At 37.9% G+C, this 21,857-nt stretch overlaps 1 protein-coding gene across 12 annotated transcripts in view; it reads left to right on the top strand.

Moving 5' to 3' along the window:
- Nucleotides 1–21,857, top strand: part of CACNA2D1 (calcium voltage-gated channel auxiliary subunit alpha2delta 1) — a 394,769-nt gene that overhangs the window by 176,038 nt on the left and 196,874 nt on the right. For all 12 annotated transcript variants that reach the window (XM_065049199.1, XM_065049200.1, XM_065049198.1 and 9 more), the window contains exon 4: nucleotides 15,720–15,779. In XM_065049199.1, coding sequence (XP_064905271.1) covers nucleotides 15,720–15,779 — 60 coding nt within the window. The remainder of the gene's footprint in view (nucleotides 1–15,719; nucleotides 15,780–21,857) is intronic.

The raw sequence follows: 21,857 nt of genomic DNA, 5'->3' as shown, positions 1-21,857 counted from the left end.
CTGCATAGAAAGTTTGCTTTGTATCACTGCTTTCCAGTTCTGCAGCGACTTCTGTGGTGCCTGCACAGAAATGAGTCTCCTGGCTGATTAGAAGACGGAGCACACGTGCTGTAGTAACAACTAACAGGGTCCTTTATAGCACAGAACAGTTTGGTTAGCATGCACTAGTAAGGAGTATTTTTAATATGCATAAAAGCACTTACTTGTTTGTAAGGCAACCATAATGGGAGATTTCATAAAGCTGTTTAAGTATGGAATCTGGGTACTTTGGAGAGCTGTTAAGCTCTCAAACCCAGATATATTAGCATACAGATATTGTCTGAGATAGAAACAGTGTTGTATATACATGAGCACATATGGTTTATTGAGTCTTTGTGACAAACATTAAATCCTTTTATGCCTAAGGATGATAGAGTTGTAAACGCAGAATATGAAATTACAGTTGACAAGGGAGTAAAAGTGACTAAAAGTAGAGTAGATGAGATTGTACTGAAATCTCCATATACCTTGTCTTTTACAGTAAGTTTCTAGGTGTTGTAGACTTGCACCTAGAAGAATAACTCAATATTTTGTCTTGAAGATCAGTAAAATCACCCTGTTTGAGAATCTGATCTTTATATTCTGGTCATTGGGTTGCTTTGTTATCAAGCAAGACAGAAGATAGTGTTGCATCCCTATAATGCAGAGCAATTAATTTTGATCATAATTATATAGATAGATGAATAGTTCAGTTGAGTGTAACTTTCTGGTTTCTCTTCTGCCACAGGCTTCCTTGGGTGGGCTCTTAAATAAAAGACTCAGGTTTCAGTGGACAGTGGATCTGGGCTCATTTCATCAGTTTTAAGGTAGCAGGAAATTTTTACATCCTAAGCATGGAGATTGTGCTTAGGCCAAATTTTTGAAACAATAATATGTTCGGACCAGGATTTGATCAGTTATAGATGCAGTTTAGTTCTAAGAAACCCCACTGACTTTTGGAAGTTTTCCTTTCCAGATTATCTGCCTAGTTTTTGGACCAATAACATCATTTGCTTAGTATTCGTCATCCGATCAGTGCTATTTCCATAAGTTAAAAACCAAGCCAAACCAAAGCAACCACCACCAACAGAACGAAACAAACAAACAAACCTAAATCTGTTTAATAAGCTGCTTCTGACTGAGCAGATTTTGGTACAATGTTGTGGATTCTATTTAAAACAAACCTGACAACTTGATTGTTTAAAAACAAGAAAGAACGGTATTTCTATGACATTGTCAAATGTGCTATACTTAGAAACAGCATCTTTGAAAAATAAACATTTCAAGTATTATTAGCAAACTTAAACTTCTATTCCAAATAGGAACATGTTTTCTTTCTGTGCCTTTTGAATAGATATATAAGATGGGGAGGGTAATGCTAAAATATATATTGAATGTTCAAGTATGTATTGAAGATTCGGCTCTTAAACCAGTACAAATGTTATTACTCAATAAAATCATAAATAGGGACTTTTTATGTAAAACCAATATAAATTCTTTTCTGGCTGCACATGAAATATAATACATGAGATGACTATCCAGAAGAGATTTCCTTTCACTGCAATAAGCTTAATTATTGTGAAACTGCTGTATCAGCCTGGGAAACTGTTCAGTTTAGAAAGAAGTTCATTTTATGTAAATGCTGTGAAGCGAAATCCTTATTTGAAAATATTCAGTGTTCTAGATTGACTGGAACTGTTAGGATTCCTCCTGCTAACATTGCAAGGTGTTGCCCAAAGTGAGAGGAAAGTGTTTCTCTCCTTTACCTTCTACTTTTAAAAAATGTCTGAACCAGATTTACTTATATTTGACAAAAATATTCAGATGTAGGTATAACTATATATGGGAAACATCCATGCAAATGGTAGAAGAGGAAAGGAGGGCCTTCAGGAGAAATTTGTCTGCAACGTTAGAACTCCATTTTCTCAGTTTTCTCATATAATGTCAGTTTACTGAGCATACAGTACCTGCAAAATTCAAGCATGGAACGTGTAAACAAATCTCCCTTCCACGGCATTTTTATGAAGACACAGATTATCGGTGACATTTTTTGCTTTTGTTTCCTGATAAATTGATAATCAAGTCTGCGATCTTTCCAGCAACTGAATGCTGATGTGAGCAACCTCTGTGGTTTTCGTTTGATACTGACTGTGTAATTGAGGGATTGAGTTCCATGGTAGCTTTGCAGTTAATTATCATAGAATCATAGAATGTCCTAAGTTGGAAGGAACCACAAGGATCATCGAGTCCAACTCGTGTCCCTGCACAGGACAACCCCACAGTTCACACCATGTATCTGAGGGTGTTGTCCAGTCTCTTCTTGAACACTGTCAGGCTTGGGGCTGTGACACCTCCCTGGGGAGCCTGTTCCAGTTCTCCAGCACCCTCTGGGGGAAGAACCTTTTCCTAGTGTCCAACCTAAACCCCCCCCGGCACATCTTCCTGCCATTCCCTTGGGTTCTGTCATTGGTCACCAAAGAGAAGAGATCTGCACCTGAGCCTTCTCATCCTCTTGTGAGGAAGCTGTAACTGTGATGAGGTCTCCCCTCAGTCTCCTCCAAGCTGAACAAACCAAGTGACTTTAGCTGCTCCTCATATGGCTTCCTCTCCAAACCCTTCACCTTTCTGGACACTCTCCAGCTTTATATCCTTTTTATCCTGTGTCATCCAGAACTGCACATGGTGCTGCAGGTGAGGCCGCCTCAGAGCAGAGCAGAGCGGGACAATCCCCTCCCTGCCCGGCTGTCAATGCTGTGCTGGATGCGCTCAGGACACGGTTGGCCTGTTGACTGCCAGGGCACGCTGTAGCTTCTCTTGGAATCATAGTTATATAAATTTATGAGCTGGCAGAATTTGCCACTTTTTAGTGTTGTTTTTTTGGACCTTTCTGGGCACTTGGAAGGTTGGCTGCCAGTCACCCCATGGAAAGCTGGTGTCAGAGCACTGGCAGCTGTGCTGGTGCAGCCCTGAGCTGCAGTTACAGGGAAGGGTGGGTGGGTATCCAGAAGCCAGGTGGAGAGGTTGCTACACTGTCATAAGGTTTCTTATTTGTTATGCTGATTTATGCCATCATCGCACATCTGTCTGTGTCTGTTAATATTTCCATTTTGAAAGGGAGGTTTTTTTTAAGAAAAAATAGATCTCTCAGAATTAGGTTATGATCTTGATAAGCTTGAGTTTTTAATAAATCTGAACTTTTGCTGTTGTTTGTTGTTGTTTATTTGTGTTTGTTTGTTTGCATTGGGTTGGGGTTTCCTCCCCACCCCCCTGAGTTTTACAGTTTGATCTGTGTTATATATCTGAGGGCATGGGGTTTTTGTTTGTTATTGTTTGTTGTTTTTTCTTTGTCATTGTTTTTGTTTTGTTGTTGTTGTTGTTTGGTTTTGTTTTGTTTTTGTTGTTTGTTTGTTGTTTGTTTTTAGGTTGGTGTTGGTTGGTTGGTTGGTTGGTTGGTTTTGGTTTTCTGGGAAGGATGAAAATGTGGTATACATGAAATTAAACAGAATAACATAACTAAGTCAAAGACCTAAGGTTTGCAGAAAGGTATTGTGAGACTTGTGATGACAAGTGACTAATAATAATAATACTAAAACAATCTTGAAAATGTAGTTTACAGTTTTAATTTGCTAAATAAAGTTAATTTTCTTTGTTTTTCATCTCCTCTTGAACCTAACACAACTGAACCATGCAAATATTCAGCTGTGAAGGAATGTCAGGCTGTCTGGTTTCCTTAACCAGATCTCCAAGCAGGGTATTCTCATAAGGTAACATGGTGAAAGGAATCCCTCTTGTCACTTCTCACCTCATTCTTCATGTTGAACATTGTAGGTGATTTTCTCAGTTCACAATTCTTTATACCCTACATTTAAGTTTGATAAAACCATCTGACCACATGACAGGTGAAGAGTTCAATATATGATTCAATTTAGCTGTAATTTAATTTAAGGTTGGTTTTTGTTTACTTGAAGCTTCTGTTCTATATGCAAGTGAATGCGTTTCATTATAATTGATGGGAATGCTAATCTACGATGACTCAAGTCATCGTGTGGTGCAACATGAAGATGAAACTGCATTTTCACTCTATGCTAATGCAGTATGCACATCTAAATCTAGAGGTTGGTTTCATGCAGGAGAATAAGATGCTTCTGTTGTTAGCATTAAGAGTCACTTTCTAGCTCCAGTAGTAGAGGTTCAACATTTCAATGCTGTCAATGACCTAAATGAGAGCACAGAGTGTTTGACTTCTCAAATCTTAATGTTTCACATGTCAGGGAAGAGTCCAGAAGAATCTGCCTTTCCACGTATGTAAATTATTTGTTTTCCAGAATCGCTTAAGAATATAGCCCCAACTCAATCTTATGAAATCCTACAGGAACATTTTATTAAGTTTTAAAAATGTATAAACCTTTAATAAGCTGCCAGGCTCCGTCAAGTTTGAGTTCAGGTCTGTTGATGTAACGCTCAGATTGATTCCTGAAAATCACCTCTGCCAGTTTAACAGGACTGTGGAAGAAACTCTTCCCTGTGGGCAGATCTCTGAGGTTTTAAGTGCAGCTCAGGTCAGCTGCACCATTCTGAGTTACCTGTGTCAAACATCCAGTCTGGCAAGGTACTGCCACATTTTGCTTGAAGATATACTTGTACTGTGACATTCTTGCCATGTCTATCTAGTTTCTCTTTTTTATAATTTTGTTTTAACTTTTTCATCTTTATATTTTCTAGTCACAATTTGTTTCTGATGATGGCTTTCAGTAAGCAGCACTAACTGCAATGAAAGAAAACACGCTTTTTGTAGGCGCTAAATTTGTTGTTATGGTTCAAAAAATACGAAGTAACATCAGATGTGGAAGTGACATGAGGAAGACACTTATGCAATCTGGAGATGGGATAATGCTTCGTGATTGTGTTCTTTGAGCTAGAAGGTGGCAATTAGATTTTCATACACAGAAAAGTGTGAGACATCCTAATTAAACACCTTTGGTGGAAGTCATCACGGATGAACCCAAACCGCTTGTAGTAGTTCTCAAATGTGTCACCTGTGACGGTAGTGCAAAGTCTCTTAATTCTTTTTTTTTAATTGTCTTTTTCCTTCCTCTTCTTCTTCTTCTTCTTCTTCTTCTTCTTCTTCTTCTTCTTCTTCTTCTTCTTCTTCTTCTTTTTCTTCTTCTTCTTCTTCTTCTTCTTGGAAAAATTGGAAGGAAATTATAATCTGAATGCTGATTCAAATATATTTTAAGCATAGATATAGGTCATGTATAGAATAAAAAGGGAGAAAAGAACTGAAAGGAAAATACAAAAGGTTTACCTAGAGGATAAATCTTATGGACTTAGGTGTTACTAGCACCTGGCACTAGTGTTTTGTGTGACTTAGGTAAAATCTTTTCACTTTTCTGCTTCACTTGCCTTTTTATGTTAAATACTGTTAACAATATTTGCTTCACACTGGTTGTGAAAGGATATTAAATATTTCTGTAGCCATGACAATATGCAGCATTCATTTTTAAACTGTAGGTTTCAAAATGATTTTTTTTTTCACATATATATATTTTTTTTCACATATATAAATCAATGTTTAAGATCTTATAGTGCAGAAATGGGAACCAGCTCACTTACTTAAGATATTAATTGTATACCTGAGCCAGGTTGGGTTTTCTTGATAATCACAAGAAGGCCCAGAAATGCACTGTACTGCATTGTACTGTCTAGAAGAAAGAGGTGACTCATTGTCTGATATCTGACATTGACATGACAAAGAAGTGCTGAAGAGAAGTAATGGCCAAACCCTTGCATGGCTATTGGTGATCACTGAATCTGGAAGAAGAATATCTCTGGTTATAAATTTCATGATCTCACACACACAGGGCTCGAGTCAGCAAGAGGGCAATCTCAATGAAGTCAATAAAAGTCCTCACAAGAACTTTACTAGGGTTTGGATTTCATCCTAAAGGACCAATTCTTAGGGAATCTGGTGACCTTGAGAGATATTTAAGCATTTGCTGAAATGTTTAATATATTAATATTGATCTTTTAATAGCTATCCCTATGGGTATGCATTTAATACTTATATGCTAAAAGTGTTTTACATTATAAGTTGAGCAACTCTAGCTTTACAACCCTGCAGCTGTATTAGGATAAAACTTGCATTTGAGAGCAGGGAAATGAAGGTGTCTTTGAGTATAAACTGCTTGCAAACATAAAAGTGCTGGGAGTTTTCCATGTGCAAAGGACATGGGAATATACTACAGAAGCTAAATGGACTGAGAAAAGGTAGAAGACACCATTTTCAGAATTCACCTCCTAGATTTTTGTCTGCTTTTAATTTTTAGGCATTTTTATATTGCATTTCAGTTGTGTCTGTTCCCATTTAGATCCTAGTCAGATTTTAATGGAACTGGTAATGTATATAAATTTTGAGCAGCTAAGGGTGTTCTGTTTGTTTGTTTTTACTGAATGCTTAATGAGGAGATATTAAGGGAGCTATGAAGCAAGCTGAACTGCATCCAAGTTTGGTTGGTTTGGGTTGTTGGTGTTTTTTTTTCTGAGTTAGAGGAAAATCACTTTGTTGACATTTTAGAACTCTGGTTTTGGAGCTGATTAATTTTGATATTTCAAAAATACATTTATGTAGTGCTGATTTCTCCCTGGGTTGTTAAAAACTAAACATATACTATGGCTGAAAAAAACAGGGTAACAAGGCATGCCTGCTCAATATACGTGTCATCTTCTAATCATGCCTGTGAAGTTACCAGCTCAGCTGTGAAGCTTGAAAGAGTTTCCTAAGGCAGGCGCTGAACCGGAGCTGGTGCTGTTATGCAATTTGCGATTTGTCGGAGCACTTGGCAATTTCAGTCTAATGGTTTCAGCGTGTGTCCTTCACTTTGAGCTTGTTTAAAAATATAACACTAATGTGAGTCGCATTTAAGGCATATGAATTATTAGAGTGAAAATGTAATAAGCTCTAAGGGTTTGAAACCTCTGCAAATGTGCAGGATAAATTATATGCTAAAGAAGTGGTCTTTTGCTGATTCTATACTGCACTCTAGCAAAATTTCACTGCAAGATGTCAAGATGCATTTGACAGACTATTTTTTACTCTTTTCTGATCGTTTTTCTTCATGCCCTTATCTACAGTTCTATCTTACCCTCTTGTCCACTGAAACATTTTTGACAGTATCCAGCTGTCATAATATTGCACAGCTTCTCAAATTGCCTGATTGAGCATCCTACAAATATACTCAGCCTTGGGGACTGAACCTGCTTTCTCCTCCCTCTCCCCATAAATGCAGAAAGTGTAGAATTTAAGAAGGTGACGGTTCTCTATCTTCTGATGAGAATTTTCTACATTCCTTGCTCCTGTTTATTAATAGTTGAACAGAATTATTTTGTACACTCATTCTGCAGCATATTAAGTTTGCACAAAATTTCATACAAATCTTATTTCATCCCTCATGGACTGGACTCAGTGCTCCGGTCATGAAAGAGAATTTTGTGCTCCCTCTGTTCTTCCTTGTGGCTGTATTTGAGTTGGCCTGTTCTCTGGTACACAAAAATGTGCCCTTCAACAATGTCTTTGTACCTACACTTCATTTATCCCCTTGACTGCTCATATGGGGTTTCTATTCCTCTAGTATCAATGTTCTCACCAGCTAGGACTGTGAATGTTAGAGACTAAGCTGAGGTGGCAACCAGTAAGTTTCTAGTTACCAGCTGGTACTTGACAACATCCCCCTTTGGAACATCCATACTCATACTCGTACTTGTGTGTGTACCCAGCTATATGGCTTTTCCAGAAGTTTGGACAGGTATTTGTTACTACACTTTATTTATTTGCTTATTTACATGCATTTATTTATTTATTTAACCATCCTTCAGTGGTGATTTTCAGTGATGGTTAGTTTTAGCTGCTTTGAGGTTTCTTTTCAGGACAGAATCAGAGATCTTTTTACCTTAACTCTACACTTGACTACTTTTCAATTCTTACTATATCTTAACTAAGTATCCTACTTTGCTATAATATATTTAAAAACCACTTTCAGCACACTTTTATGAGTAGAAGTAATACTAGCACTATATCACTTTTGTCTTCTCTGTTTGATAGTTTGCTATGATTAATTGAGTTCTTAAATCCACTGAATAAGAGGGGGAGGGGAGGGGAGGGGAGGGGAGGGGAGGGGAGGGGAGGGGAGGGGAGGGGAGGGGAGGGGAGGGGAGGGGAGGGGAGGGGAGGGGAGGGGAGGGGAGGAGAGAGGAGAGGAGAGGAGAGGAGAGGAGAGGAGAGGAGAGGAGAGGAGAGGAGAGGAGAGGAGAGGAGAGGAGAGGAGAGGAGAGGAGAGGAGAGGAGAGGAGAGGAGAGGAGAGGAGAGGAGAGGAGAGGAGAGGAGAGGAGAGGAGAGGAGAGGAGAGGAGAGGAGAGGAGAGGAGAGGAGAGGAGAGGAGAGGAGAGGAGAGGAGAGGAGAGGAGAGGAGAGGAGAGGAGAGGAGAGGAGAGGAGAGGAGAGGAGAGGAGAGGAGAGGAGAGGAGAGGAGAGGAGAGGAGAGGAGAGGAGAGGAGAGGAGAGGAGAGGAGAGGAGAGGAGAGGAGAGGAGAGGAGAGGAGAGAGGAGAGGAGAGGAGAGGAGAGGAGAGGAGAGGAGAGGAGAGGAGAGGAGAGGAGAGGAGAGGAGAGGAGAGGAGAGGAGAGGAGAGGAGAGGATTTTTTTAGGTCGTGTTTTAGAGAAGATCTGCTTTTATGTAGTGAAGTGTTACTGTGCTAAATGATCTTTCAGTTTTACCCTTTTTGCCTATTCTTATAGGACAGTCTTTTCAGAGACAGGTGATTGCACATGACATTTTAGATGTCACATGTGTGATACATTTATTTGTGGTCTATTTTAGTTTTTCCTATTAAAACCAAGATGATTATCAATGTTAGAAAGCACTAACTTCACCTGCATTATTGTAATTGCAGGTCAGGTCAGGTTTCACTTCTTATTGATTTCTGACATTATTTAGACCAGTGGTTTCATTTATTACAAGTTTTCTTTTTGGGATTGAAAATCCACTCCAAGGGTAACATTACTATGTGGTGCATCATCTTGATTCTTCCTTCACTCATCTAATTAAACAATAGGAATGTTGTCTTGAATCATAATTATTTACATTACAGTTGCTAATAGATACAGAAATCCTTTAAAGCCCTGTCTTCTAAATACATGGAAAGTGATAATACATTTTTTCCATTAGACTCTTTTTAGCCAACATGACAGCTTTGTGTTGGATATGAGGTCATCTTATTAGAAAAACTGATTAGGAAGGTCTGAAATAGAATTGCTGTTCATGTGAATAAAACAGAAATGGCTTGAAATGTATTAGAGAAGCCCACAAAACATGTAATTTTCTGTTTATTGTTTAATTAAATTTGAGTGGAATTGGAAAAAAAATCTAGCAATTTAGGTTGTTGGTAATGGTTAGTAGTGGAAGAGAAAGTTGGAGGCATTATTTTGAATTGTGTTCCAAAGTGTAATAACATCAGCTGTAAGAAAAAAAATTATGCTAATTGCTGATTGTATTAGATTATGTATAAATTTGGACCAGTAATTTATATGAAGACTGTTTTGGTAAAGCTCACAATGTCAGCAGGCCTCTAACAAACCCTTTTTCCTTATGAATATGACTCATCTGCTGCCTCAAATGACAAAAGTGAAACTGAATCCAGATAGTAGCTGAGGAATATATCATACAAGGTCTATGTTGAATATAGGAGACCTATTATACTCTTTGTCTGTGACCTTATATGCTTCAGATACCCTCATTAACAAAGCACAGATCACGTTGCCATCATGTGGCACAGCAGATGCTGGAGTGGGAGGGAGGCTGGGACTCTGCAGTGTAAATACATGAAATAAAACCATGCTGCAGATCAGCACGAAACAAAAACCTGCTGTGGGTTGCCATAAAAAAAGTCTTAAAAACCCTCTGTAAGTATCAAAATCGTGGTTACAATTTTACTGAAGATAATGGTATTTACATAACGGAATACAGCAATGCATATGATAACAGTTCTTGTTTGAGGTAGCGAAATACGAATTATCATGGAAACTTATGTGCTACAGTGTTAGCGATCAAAATATTTTTCAAAGAAAAAGAAAAACTGGCATAGGAAATCTCAAAACTTGTGGTTACAGTTTTAATCAGCAAAATTAGGTATGTGTTTGGTTCAGTCTAAGATATCGTTTTATGATTGTGACCGTCTTACCAAAACTTAAGTGCCACAGCTTCAGCAAATCTGAATCAGTTTTTGTGCTGATAATTGTTATGAATTCCCATTTGTGAGGAAGGTCATATGGCAAATATCATCATTAAAGTTACGTGTAAATAGGTAATAAGTCCCTATTAATCCCTTCTATGCCCCACCGGGAATAAGGAAATAAAGACAAAGAAAAGGAAATCTGTGTGTATTTATATGGAGGTTATGATCTTGCTGTTATCAGCACTCCCAAGATCACTTTTAGAATACTGACCTTCCAGTTGCTTGTTGAAATCACACCCCCTTGGGCCAAACTGGGGGGTCTTTTATCTAATAGGGTAACAGGGTAATTCATGGGTATTTAACTAATTCATCACCAAGAGTTTCTACAAAAACAAAAACAAAACAATCTATACAAGTAAAACCAAGGCACAAGAACATAGTTCTAATTTGGTTTGATACAGAATGTAACAGTTTTCTGAAATGAAAATGCCATTCTGTCAATTGGTGTTAAAGCTACAGTGAAATAACAGTATCAGATTTCCATTGGCACTTCAGACACCTCATCCCAGTCTTACAGTTTTTTTCCCTCATATTTCTCATGTGTAAGTGATGTGCAATTCATAATTATCTACAAAAGAACACTATTTGTATTTCAGATGCATACACGAAAACCTTGTTTGAAACTGCTGTTATACATACTGTTTGTGGCTTTTACGCTGTTCACGCAAGAATAGGGACTGTATATTTGGATCTTATTTTAAAATCAGGATTTGAAGTTCACTGTATATTCCTACATTTTTCTATTTAAGCGTGATATTGCTATATTCTTTCTGAGTATCTATCTTCTTAAAATAGCCTAAAATTTTCATGGATTTGGTATTTTATAAAGCTTTGTGAGGCTATTGATGTCTAATAACTCTAAGCTTACACATTTTATGATAGCTTAGTATATCAAGGGGTATTAAGATATTATTTTCAAGATAAAATACTTAAAGGACAGTGAGAAGTACAGAAAAAGACTGATTTCATTGTACTGAGTATAATTGTAATCGGGCCATTAGCTGCCAGAGTTCTGTGCTGGTTGGAAGAAGATAAAGATATGACATGTGCACAAAAGTGATGGCTGCAAGATGAATAGACCTTCTAGGGAGCTGATCTTTACCGATCAGATAAAGATTCTTCAGGTCTCTTTCTTGCAGTCTGTGGCACATCAAAGGCTGCCTTTCAGAGACAGTAACGTGCACTTGGAATCTGGGGACAAGACCTTCGACAATGGACAAATTTGAGATTGACAGGCAGCTGAGCTTTGGGTTTTTAGTTGTTGGTTTGTTTTTCTTTCATTTTTTTCTTTTTTTTTTTAATGTGTGGTTGTGTAATCTTTTGTAATCCCTTTAAATGCTAAAAGAAAAGTTCATAGGCTGATGCAGTAAATAACACTTGCATCTTATCTATGTTTCCCAATAACTGTTTTGCTTTAAAGGTAATCATTCTCTTTGAAAGATTTATGGAAATCTAGTGGAAGGTGACTTGACTTCTTTCAAAGTTTGAATAAAAATAGTTATTTGTCAGCAGTGGCTGTCTTTCAAGAGATAATTTTTCTTTTGTTGACAAAATAAGTATTCTGAAAATAATGCACCCTGCACAATGTTTAGAAAATAGCATGGGAGAAAGCAGTTGTCATTCATCACAAAAGGTTAAAATAATAATAATAATAGTAATAGTAATAATAATAATAATAATAATAATAATAATAATAATAACAATAATAGAGGTAGAAAATATTGTTTCATCTGGGAACATTTACTAAACAAATGCTTGTTTAATCTCAGTGTTTTCAAGCACCTTAGATTTGACGTCAGCTACTGTGTCAATCACGCTGGCTAGATCTAGCATCAGCCCTTTTGGTTGCTTACTTTGAAACACCATCTCACAGCTGTCGGGCATCCTTCAAAAGTGTAGGAATAGATGCTACAGCATTTTGTTAACTTTTGCAGACCCCTTTTCCTGGTCATAGTCTCTCAATTTGTGTACTACTTCAGAGTAATTTGAGTTGCATTGCCGTAAATTGAGAATCCTCGTTCTCCAGCAGGCTGCACAAAGTAGGGATTTTTAGGTACCTCAAAGGATGACAGAATGTTTCTGTTACATGTTAGTTTTGTTTCTTTTCCCCTTTTTAGTGGTGATTGGTTTTTCATCCTCTCTATCTAAAAAAGATGAGGTCAAATAGAGCTTCATTCAAGGCCTGAAAATAACTCACAGCTTTTGTCTTCACAGCACACATACAGAGGCACAAAGTAAGCAATGATTAAAACCTATCAGGCAGAAATATTGGTTTGGTTTAGAACCATTTCTGCTTATTTTCTTACATGTAAAAATATGAAACTCAAATTTCTAGCATTTGCTAGAGAAACCTGAAGGGAACTGCAGTCGGTCATGGTGTTAAAGGAGGTGTTACCTTGTTAAGCCCTGATTGTAATGAGCAGGGAAATGGGAAGTGGCAGTGGCTCCTATGTCACTCTGCTGCCATTCTCCAGAGGCCCTGCCATCAAAACAGGGAAGGCGAGACCTAATATTTGCATACCTCAAAAGGCAGCAGGCATGATTTCTTTGAGAGAGATGAAAAATTAGTCTCTCCTTGTGTCACAATAAAGGGCATAGGTAACTTCGCAATCTAGCTATTTTTGACCCAAGAGCCTTGACTTCTTACTCTGGCTCTTGACAAAGCTCTCTCTGTGGAAGGGTGGGTATCTCTGTTATTAGAATCCAAGCTGCTGTAACAGCAAGGTTGTCCTTGCATAGAAATGTAAAACTTCCATGAACACCTTAGCTTCAATATATATATTTTTATATATATATATATATTTAATTATTACTCTTCCTTTGTCTTCCTAAAAATATAAGATATTTCAGGGGAGAGAATGATATTGTTTTTTGCATGCATGGGCTTCCCATTAGTCAATCCATATCTTTCGAAACACTCACTTGTTGCAAATGAAGTCCCTACATGACCTGTATCCTTGTGATAGCCTGCACATAAATGTTGATTAAAAGGTTTCTGCTGGAGATGAGCTGGGTAGTCAGAGTACTGTAATCAACTGTTTTTTTGGGAAATGATCCTGTGTGTTTTTTGCATAGGTAACTTCCACAGCTGTGGAATTGCAGAATTGTTCTGTTTCACTAATAGATGGTCAGAATACAATATTTATTCCCGTTTTGAGAGACCATATGACTTCTTCTCGTGACCACTTACAGATTTATTCTAGGCTTGGCTAACAGCGACTATACTGACTACTAATAATCTTTGTAACATTTATAAGAATTGTTGATGGAAAAGATTATCTGTTTCAGGGAAAACATGGCTTTTTATTTGCTTTTACTTTTTTTTTGCTTTCTAGTGCAGATTAGCTGAGGAATCTACCAACTTTTCTTGAAGTTGAGGAATTTCAAGTGTGACTGCATTACTTTCCATGCAAAATTCCCAGTAATGCTCATTATGTATTTCTCTTCATAATCCATCTATCAGTTTGTGCATTTGGGTTCTGCTATCTTTTGTGGAAAACAATTGCAGTTTGCTGTGTACCTTAAGGGAGTTGAGCAGGCTGTGAGGGAAATCTGAGGGCAACAGCAACCGCAGCTATTGATGTGTAGTATGTGTCATATCTTACTTTGCTACAATCTGGTGAAGCATGATGGAATCAGCTTGAACCCATCAGAGGACATGCAAATTTAGATGCAGAACGGGCTATACTGAGTGGAGAAATTAGAAGGACCACATTGTTCTAGTATATTACAAGAAAACTGAAAATACTGCAGGTATCTGAGGTCTTTGTCCAATGGGGTCAAGGGAGAGTTGGGCTCTGTTTTTTCCCAGTGTAATGCAACAAATTATGTTACAATTTTCCTTTTGTAAATGCGGTACTTGGCTACTCTGGAAGGTACATCCAGTTGGCAATGTCTGTAGGATGCGAGTAATTTTCTGATAGCTCATAATCATTTGGATTGACAATAAAACAAATGAGAAAGGACACTGATTTTCTGGCAGCAGAGCACACAGGTTTGTTGGGTTTTCTTGTCTATATAGGATGACTGTAAATGAAAAAGAATGGAGAAAGTCTTCAGTTTTGTTTTGTGAAATTTATCATCCTGATAGCTGTTAGAAGGAGGTCCCTCATGGGATCAGATACCATAGCAATTGCTATCCCAGACTGGGGTTGAGGTGAGATTCTGACAGCAATATCACCGCGATTCCAGCTTACGCGAACTTTCTGGTCATACTCTTTTTGGTTGTCACTGAGAACTGACAGTTGACTCAACTGAAAATGTGACTTAGACCACCAGTTCATTTTGTGTGGGAATTGGTCTGAATATTAAAAGGATCATCAGACTTCCTGCGCACATGTCGTTACACAACAAAGCGTTTCCATCCCTGGGTATCTGTGAATACATCCAGACTATTTCTGTTAAAAAGGGACCAGAGATGCTTGCTAAGATATTTTTAGGGCTATAAAATGATTTAGTCCTCAAAACAAGTCACTCAATGATTAGGATATGTCTGAGTGCACATGAACTTCATTCACATCAGGCAGCTGCTTCTTCAGGTTCCTGCTCTCAGGCCGGGCTCTTGCCTGCAGGGCTGCGGGCACTGCGGTCTGTGTGCAGCTCAATGGGAGAACACATCACGCTCAGCAACTTTTAAATGCTTCTTATAAATGTGTACAAACAGCTTTCTTTCAAAGACTTATGATTTTGTATGAGGGACATCACCAACGCAATGGATGTGTCTGCACAAGAGATTGATTTCAAAGAGCAAAATCGGATCATTCCTGTGTGCCATGCTTTGCTTCCCGGGGGGCTAAGTGGGCAAACTGCATTTCTTTCAAATTAATTTAAACGGGAAATATGCCCTCTAGGAGCAACCCTGTTACTTTCCATCTGCTAAAGTGCAATCAGTCCATGGGACCAGACTGCAAGCTAGTTCAAATTACTGAGTTTTTATGGCTCCCTAATAATCACAGGGGATGTCAAGACTTCCTATAATTGAAGCTAAATAATTTAATGGAGAAATAACTGTCCATAGTAGAGTGTTTTAAGATTCTAATAAATACTTGTCATTGGATGATCAAATTAATACGTATAAGGCAAGGTGGTGTGTGTAAGGAGAAAGTATTTTCAGAAAGATATTGATGGATTTTGAACTTAACTAGAACTTCTTAAATTACATTGGAATGAGGGTTAAGCTTTCCAATGCATAATTACTGTACTTAAATAAGGAAATAATACAGAAAGTAGCATTTTTTAAGTTAGATTATTCATTTTTACTCAAATATATGTAATTTTAACGTAAGTGCAAAAAAGCATAGCTATATAGAAAATCATACAGAGAAAACATGTATTTGAAGAAAATAAAAAACACTTGGCTATATGATGAATCAGTAAAGACTAAAATGTATGTCCTCTCTTTCTTTGTTTCCAGCGCCTTGCTAAAGAAGCAGAGAAGTACCAAGCATCTCATCAGTGGAGGGATGAGTTTGGAGTAAGTTTCAGTTTTTCTCCTTTTAACCCTTCTTATTTTTTTCCTCTTTGAAATGTTAACTATATTCATACAAACACATTTTTTGTATATCCACCACAGAAGGGTTCATTGCATATGAATGGGCACTTTCTTTTATTCAGTAAACAGAGACTCATTCTGGGTGTCTAGAGAATGAAGTGGACTTTTCACTTCAGAAGCTTCACAGACAAAGGGATGTAGCTCTGAGATGTACACAAGGCATCTGTTTGTTTTGACATATGAGCAATGATTGCAGAGAAGACATCTGAGCGATGGTTACTGTTGGTTAAAAGTGTGCCACTTCAAGCACAGAAACACAGAATCACAGACAAGATTTTTACAAGTTGTAGCTATGTGGTGGAAAAAAAGCAGGAAAAAGCTTTATACAGAAGGTTGTGGTTATCTATGTGACTGCTTATATTGAGAGTCATAGATTTCATTTTTAGAATCCTTTTCTGTACTTTAATAACTGTGTCTCTTCAGTATTCTAGTAAAACTAGAAGAGACTCTAACCTGGTCCAACACTAAGCTATCTTCTTCAGTAATTTCAGACTTTACTGAAAAACAACAACGTACAACATTAATTCTTCATTACCGATCAAGCAAAATTAATGTTGTTCTGCATGATTATAAGCCTGCTAATTTTAGGCTACAGCTCCCTGCTAAGTGTCAAAGTCATCTATTATGCGTTCATTACCTGTCCCTTCAGAAACAAAAGCAGATGGTTCTTTGACGTGATGCTGCCATAAACTGAGATTGTGTTTCCACATCCACTAGTATCACAGGGGCAGAGTTAAATGCACATTGCTTTTCTATAATATTCTTTGTGATCCAGTGTTGCCCAGACACTTAATGGTCGAGTACTGAAAACAAACAAAAAACCCTAAAGTCAAGACAAATAATTCAGGTAAGACTAACTGGCTTTTAGGAGCACAAAGAGGGTCTGGACACAGCCTGAATGCTTTTCGGTGTGTGCTCTCTGGAACAGGCACAGCTTCTAATACAGGATCAAACGCAAATGTGTATTCCATAGGGACGCAATAATGAGAATGCTACAGCGACCTTTTCTACTAATCTGTGTCTGTTCTGAATGGAAAACCAAACCTGCAGGTTTGATGAACTCAGTGTGGAGCAGTGTGAATACAGTCAGACGCTCTTTCTCATCATTTTATCTCTTATTGTGCACACTGGTATCACATCAACAACATCATCTCAGCTCTTGCTTTTCTTCTTACCTTTTACTTACAGTAGAAGTCAGTCATACCAGAGCGTGTTCTGGTCTCATCGTAATTCATTGCCAAGGAGAGGTCTCAAAAGTAATTTTGAAATGTGATTTTATATTAATGTTGTGGCTCAGACAAAGACTATGGTAAGAATAAAATTAAAAAAAAAAGGAATGCAGTTGGATTTATAATAAAGTAACTGCAAACTGAGCTTGTGCTTTACTGTTTTGAATTTGGATGAGAACAGTGTACACTATATAATAACCTTGACATTAGGTTATGAAATTAAATTTCAAATAAATGTATTAAGCTTCCTATAATTTAATTTGCTTCATTTTTGCCAGAAGTAATCTTTCTTCTCTGCTAGTCTTCTTCTTAGAAAATGCCTGCTCAAATTAGTTTGCACACAGATCTTTCTGATAAACTTAATTTTCACTGGAAGATTTATTCTTCTAATGACTGTGATGGAAAATACAAGATATACTTTAAAATTTTCTGTGAATGAGAGTTCTGATAGCATTAGGAATGGTCTTCACTGTACTATATGAGGTTTATTTCTTTTCTGGGGTTTGGTTTTGGGTGATGAAAGCCCTTCCATTAGCATTGCACACAAATCACTGTAGAAAGAAACTCTTTGGGACAGTCTATTTCTGCTTCTAATGAGCCTACAATCAGCAATGTCTTTGACAGCCAGATTGAATAAAGGCCTCTGGAGTTTTAGGGTGAAAATGCCACAAACATTTTTTTCTGGGGAAGTATAGATGGGCTGATTTTGGTGCAACAGATGCAAAAGAGGAAGGGCAATGGGTGCTGGCCATGATACCAGGGTCTATACAGAGCCACAAGGGATGGGTCAATCAGAAGACTGCCAGAGTGCCTGTTTTAAAACCTTATTCAAAAGATTAATGTTTATTGCACAGTTTGCAGCAAAAGAAGCATATAAGCATTAAAGATTTTGTTTTGCAGGTTAATCTCACATTATAATAAAAATTCAGTATCCTCAGGTGTGGTCTTTTGAAATTAGGTGTTACAAGGAAAAATCTTTGAAGATCCAGATTTGGTCTTACAGTCTAATTTTTGTTATTTCAGTCAATCATTTCATGTAAAGGCTGTCAGAATTGTCTTAAGGAGTGAATTTGCTTACCTTTTAGAAAGAAGCCTGGTACTAAACCATCAATGGAAACACATATCCACAACTACTACTAAAACCCCTTTTTTCTTACTAATTGTGGTTGAATGAAAGTAGAACCAGGTGATTAGGACCAGTCACCATGAGTTTATGAAAGGCAGGTCCTGCTTGACCAACCTGATCTCCTTCTATGACAAGGTGACTCACTTAGTGGATGAGGAAAAGTCTGTAGATGTTGTGTACTGAGACTTCAGTAAAGCCTTTGACACTGTTTCCCACAACATTCTCCTGAAGAAGGTGGCAGCTCAGGGCCTGGATGGGTGTAGTCTGTGATGGAAAAAGAACTGGATGGACGGCCAGAGACCCAAAAAGTGATGGTGAATGGAGTAAAATCCAGCTGGCCATGAGTGGAGTTCGCCAGGGCTCAGCGCTGGGGCCAGTTATTTTTAATATATTTATCAATGATCTGGATGAGAGGATTGAGGGCACCCCCAGTAAGTTTGCAGATACCAAGTTGGTCAGCAGTGTTGATCTGCTGGAGGGTAGGATGGCCATATAGATGGATCTGTAACAGCTGGATCAAGAGGCTGAGGCCAATTGTATGACATTCAACAAGACCGAGTGCTGGGTCCTGTACTTGGTTCACAACAACCCCAGGCAGAGCTACAGGCTCGGGGAAGAGCAGCTGGAAAACTGTTTGGGGGAAAAGGTTCTGGTGGTGTTGATTGACAGCAGCTGAACATGAGCCAGCAGTGTGCCCAGGTGGCCAAAAAGGCCAACAGCATCCTGGCTTGTATCAGGAATAGTGTGGCCAGCAGGACCAGGGAAGTGATAGTGCCACTATACTCAGCACTGGTGAGGCTGCACCTCAAATCCTGTGTTCAGTTTTGGCCCCCTCATTACAGGAAAGACATTGAGGTGCTGGAGAGAGTTCAGAGAAGGGCAACGAAGCTGGTGAGGGGCCTGGAGCACAAGTGTGATGAGGAACAGCTGAGGGAACTGGGGCTGTTCAGCCTGGAGAACAGGAGGCTGTTCTCTGTGTCTGCAACTACCTGAAAGGAGGTTGTAGCATGGAAGGGGCTGGTCTCTTTTCTCAAGCAGCAAGTGATAGGACAAGAGGAAATGGCCTCAAGTTGAGCCAGGGGAGGTTTAGTTTGGATATTAGGAAAACTTTCTTCAAGGAAAGGGTTGTCAGGCATCAGAACAGGCTGCCCAGGGAAGTGGTGGAGTCACCATCCCTGGAGTGGTGGACTTGACAGTGTTGAGTTGATGGTTGGACTCTATGATCCTAAAGATCCATTCCAACCTAAATGATTCCATCATGCTGTGAATTATTTCAATTTTAAAATCGTGTTTTAATTTTATCTGAAATAGTTGGTTCATATTCACCAAAACAAAAAATTGCCATGAGCATAGAAATTTCAGACTGATATGAATTTGAGCCAGGAAAGCAGTGCTGTCATGCTGTCACCCTGCATAGCTTTCCAAAGACATAGGTTGACACTGGGTGTTATATACATATATATATATATATTTTAATTAAGAAATGAACACTTTCCAGATGTATGTTGAGTGTCTCAAAAGCAAAAATAAAAGTTTAAAATTAGTTAAGGGCATGTATCTTGCATATATACTATTAGTCTTTAGGTGACCGAAATAGAGATCATAATGGATTTTGGCGTTTTACATTGACAATTAAATATCAAAATAATTTTGACAGTTACTAATTAATTTACTAAGAAGTGCAAAATTATTCAAAGGAATATTAATTGTTAATAATTAAGAATACTGAATGTCTTCTATGTAATAAAGGAAAAAACATCATGAATATTGGATTGCAATGTGTTGTTTTCTGATTAAGCTCAAAGACAATTAAAATATCTGGACTGCAGTTCACATTTAGAACCGTAAAATAATACTTGCCTGTTATAAAACTATTAAGTCTTTAGAGAACATTTTTGAAGTTTATGAAGACGAATCCCGAGTACTTAGCTTCAGGAAAATAAAGAAATGCTGTTCTCTGCTTCCTGCTCCATCAGTGTTGCCCAATTCTCTAGCTGCACATATAGCTGGAGAAATAAAACCTTCTTAAATGTTTTTTAGATTAATGCAGTTACAAATCAGAGGTACAAACCAATATTTCTAAATGAGACAGCCTTGTCAGTCTGAATTTTCTTGTGTGCTGCAGAATGGAAGGGGAGTGGTTTTGACACTTGTGATGGTCCAATTAATTTTCTGGCTTAGAGATGCGTGAAAAAAATTGTACGTGCGTTGAAAGAAGGAGGGAAAAAATTCTGTATGGAATAATTGCTGTTATTCCCCAAATGGATCTTCTACAATTACATCTGATACCACATTTGATTGCCTTGCAATGGCTGGTTAACTAAAGCAATTTTGTTTCCAGTTGGGTTGCAATATTAATTGTACTTACACATGTATAAACATAAGGGATATCTCATTCATATTTTAACAAGGCAAGTCTTTATAGATGGCCTATTATCATCCACTTATTTGTATGAAGACTAAAACTCAGGCTTTAGGAATGAATTATCACATTAAAATGCCACATGAAATATCCTTTCAATGTACCTTATCTTTTAACCAATACTGTCATTTTATATTCCTCTGTGTAAATGAAGATTCATCAGTCCTGGTATTTCCGAGATAGCATTTGCTGTGATGATAATGTGTAGGCTGGTGTTTATGTACTCACTGCACTGAAAAGAAAAATACTACTTTAGAATTATGATTTTTTTTTCTCGTACAAATATTGGCAGCCTAATACTGTAGTGAAAAGTTGCTCAGCAAGGAAATGGAAGATAAAAAGAATAACTGAGATAAAACAAGTCCCTCATCATAAGAGTTGATCTGAGAGGTGACTTGCAAGAGCAGAGCAGCAGTAGTAGGAATCTCTGTGTTTGACCTCTCCTGAAGATTTTAGTTTTCAAGACTCTAATTTATTGTGGATGTTACAGCAATGCTAAAACACTGCATCTTGAAGCCTCAGCTGGAAAACAAACAAAACAATACTTTTGTTTCAGCTTTAATGCTGCTTCATTCTACAGAGGCAACTTAGTTAACACCATTTGTCTTCTGAAAGAGAAAAAAACCTCTCTTATTGCTTGCACCTGATAGTCCTCTTGGATGTAAAGAGCATCTGTGGAAATGATACTGTTCAGATTAGTCTCTAGACCTGGGGTACAGGGAACCGGTCCCCACAGACACACAGCAGGTGTGGGATCCTTTCCCAGTACAGTCATATACCCTTCAGAATTTTGTGAGAGTTTAACCACACTAACCACGGGCAAAGTGTCAAAGCTGTGTGTATCTTCACAACACTCTCTGATCCAAAACCCAGTAAAATAAATCTTCTATTGACTTTTGACACTTTGGATAAGCCCTCACACTTCTAAAGCGAATGTGATTTGGAAAAAAAAAAAGTGCTGAATGATTGATTTAAATTGACAGACCAAGGTTTTATGGAGGATAATATTTTATTCTCTGAAGAGCTGTGTGCCACCTTCAGTGACATATAGTTTTCATTTGTGTATAATTTAAATCAAATGTACCATATCTCACTGAAAGGAGTGAAATCACCTTTTTTCAGTCAGTGATTCTTTGTCCTTTGACATCTTTCTACTCCAGGGACAGAGCTCAGTGTGCGCACTGGCAGTGGTGGGAAGGGGAGTTGCAAAGGAAATAAGAATG

The sequence above is a fragment of the Columba livia genome, chromosome 1 (genome assembly GCF_036013475.1).
Source record: "Columba livia isolate bColLiv1 breed racing homer chromosome 1, bColLiv1.pat.W.v2, whole genome shotgun sequence".
In the NCBI taxonomy this organism is placed as follows: domain Eukaryota; kingdom Metazoa; phylum Chordata; class Aves; order Columbiformes; family Columbidae; genus Columba; species Columba livia.
The sequence above is the reverse complement of the archived record's forward strand: the minus strand, read 5'-3'. Positions and strand labels throughout refer to the sequence as shown.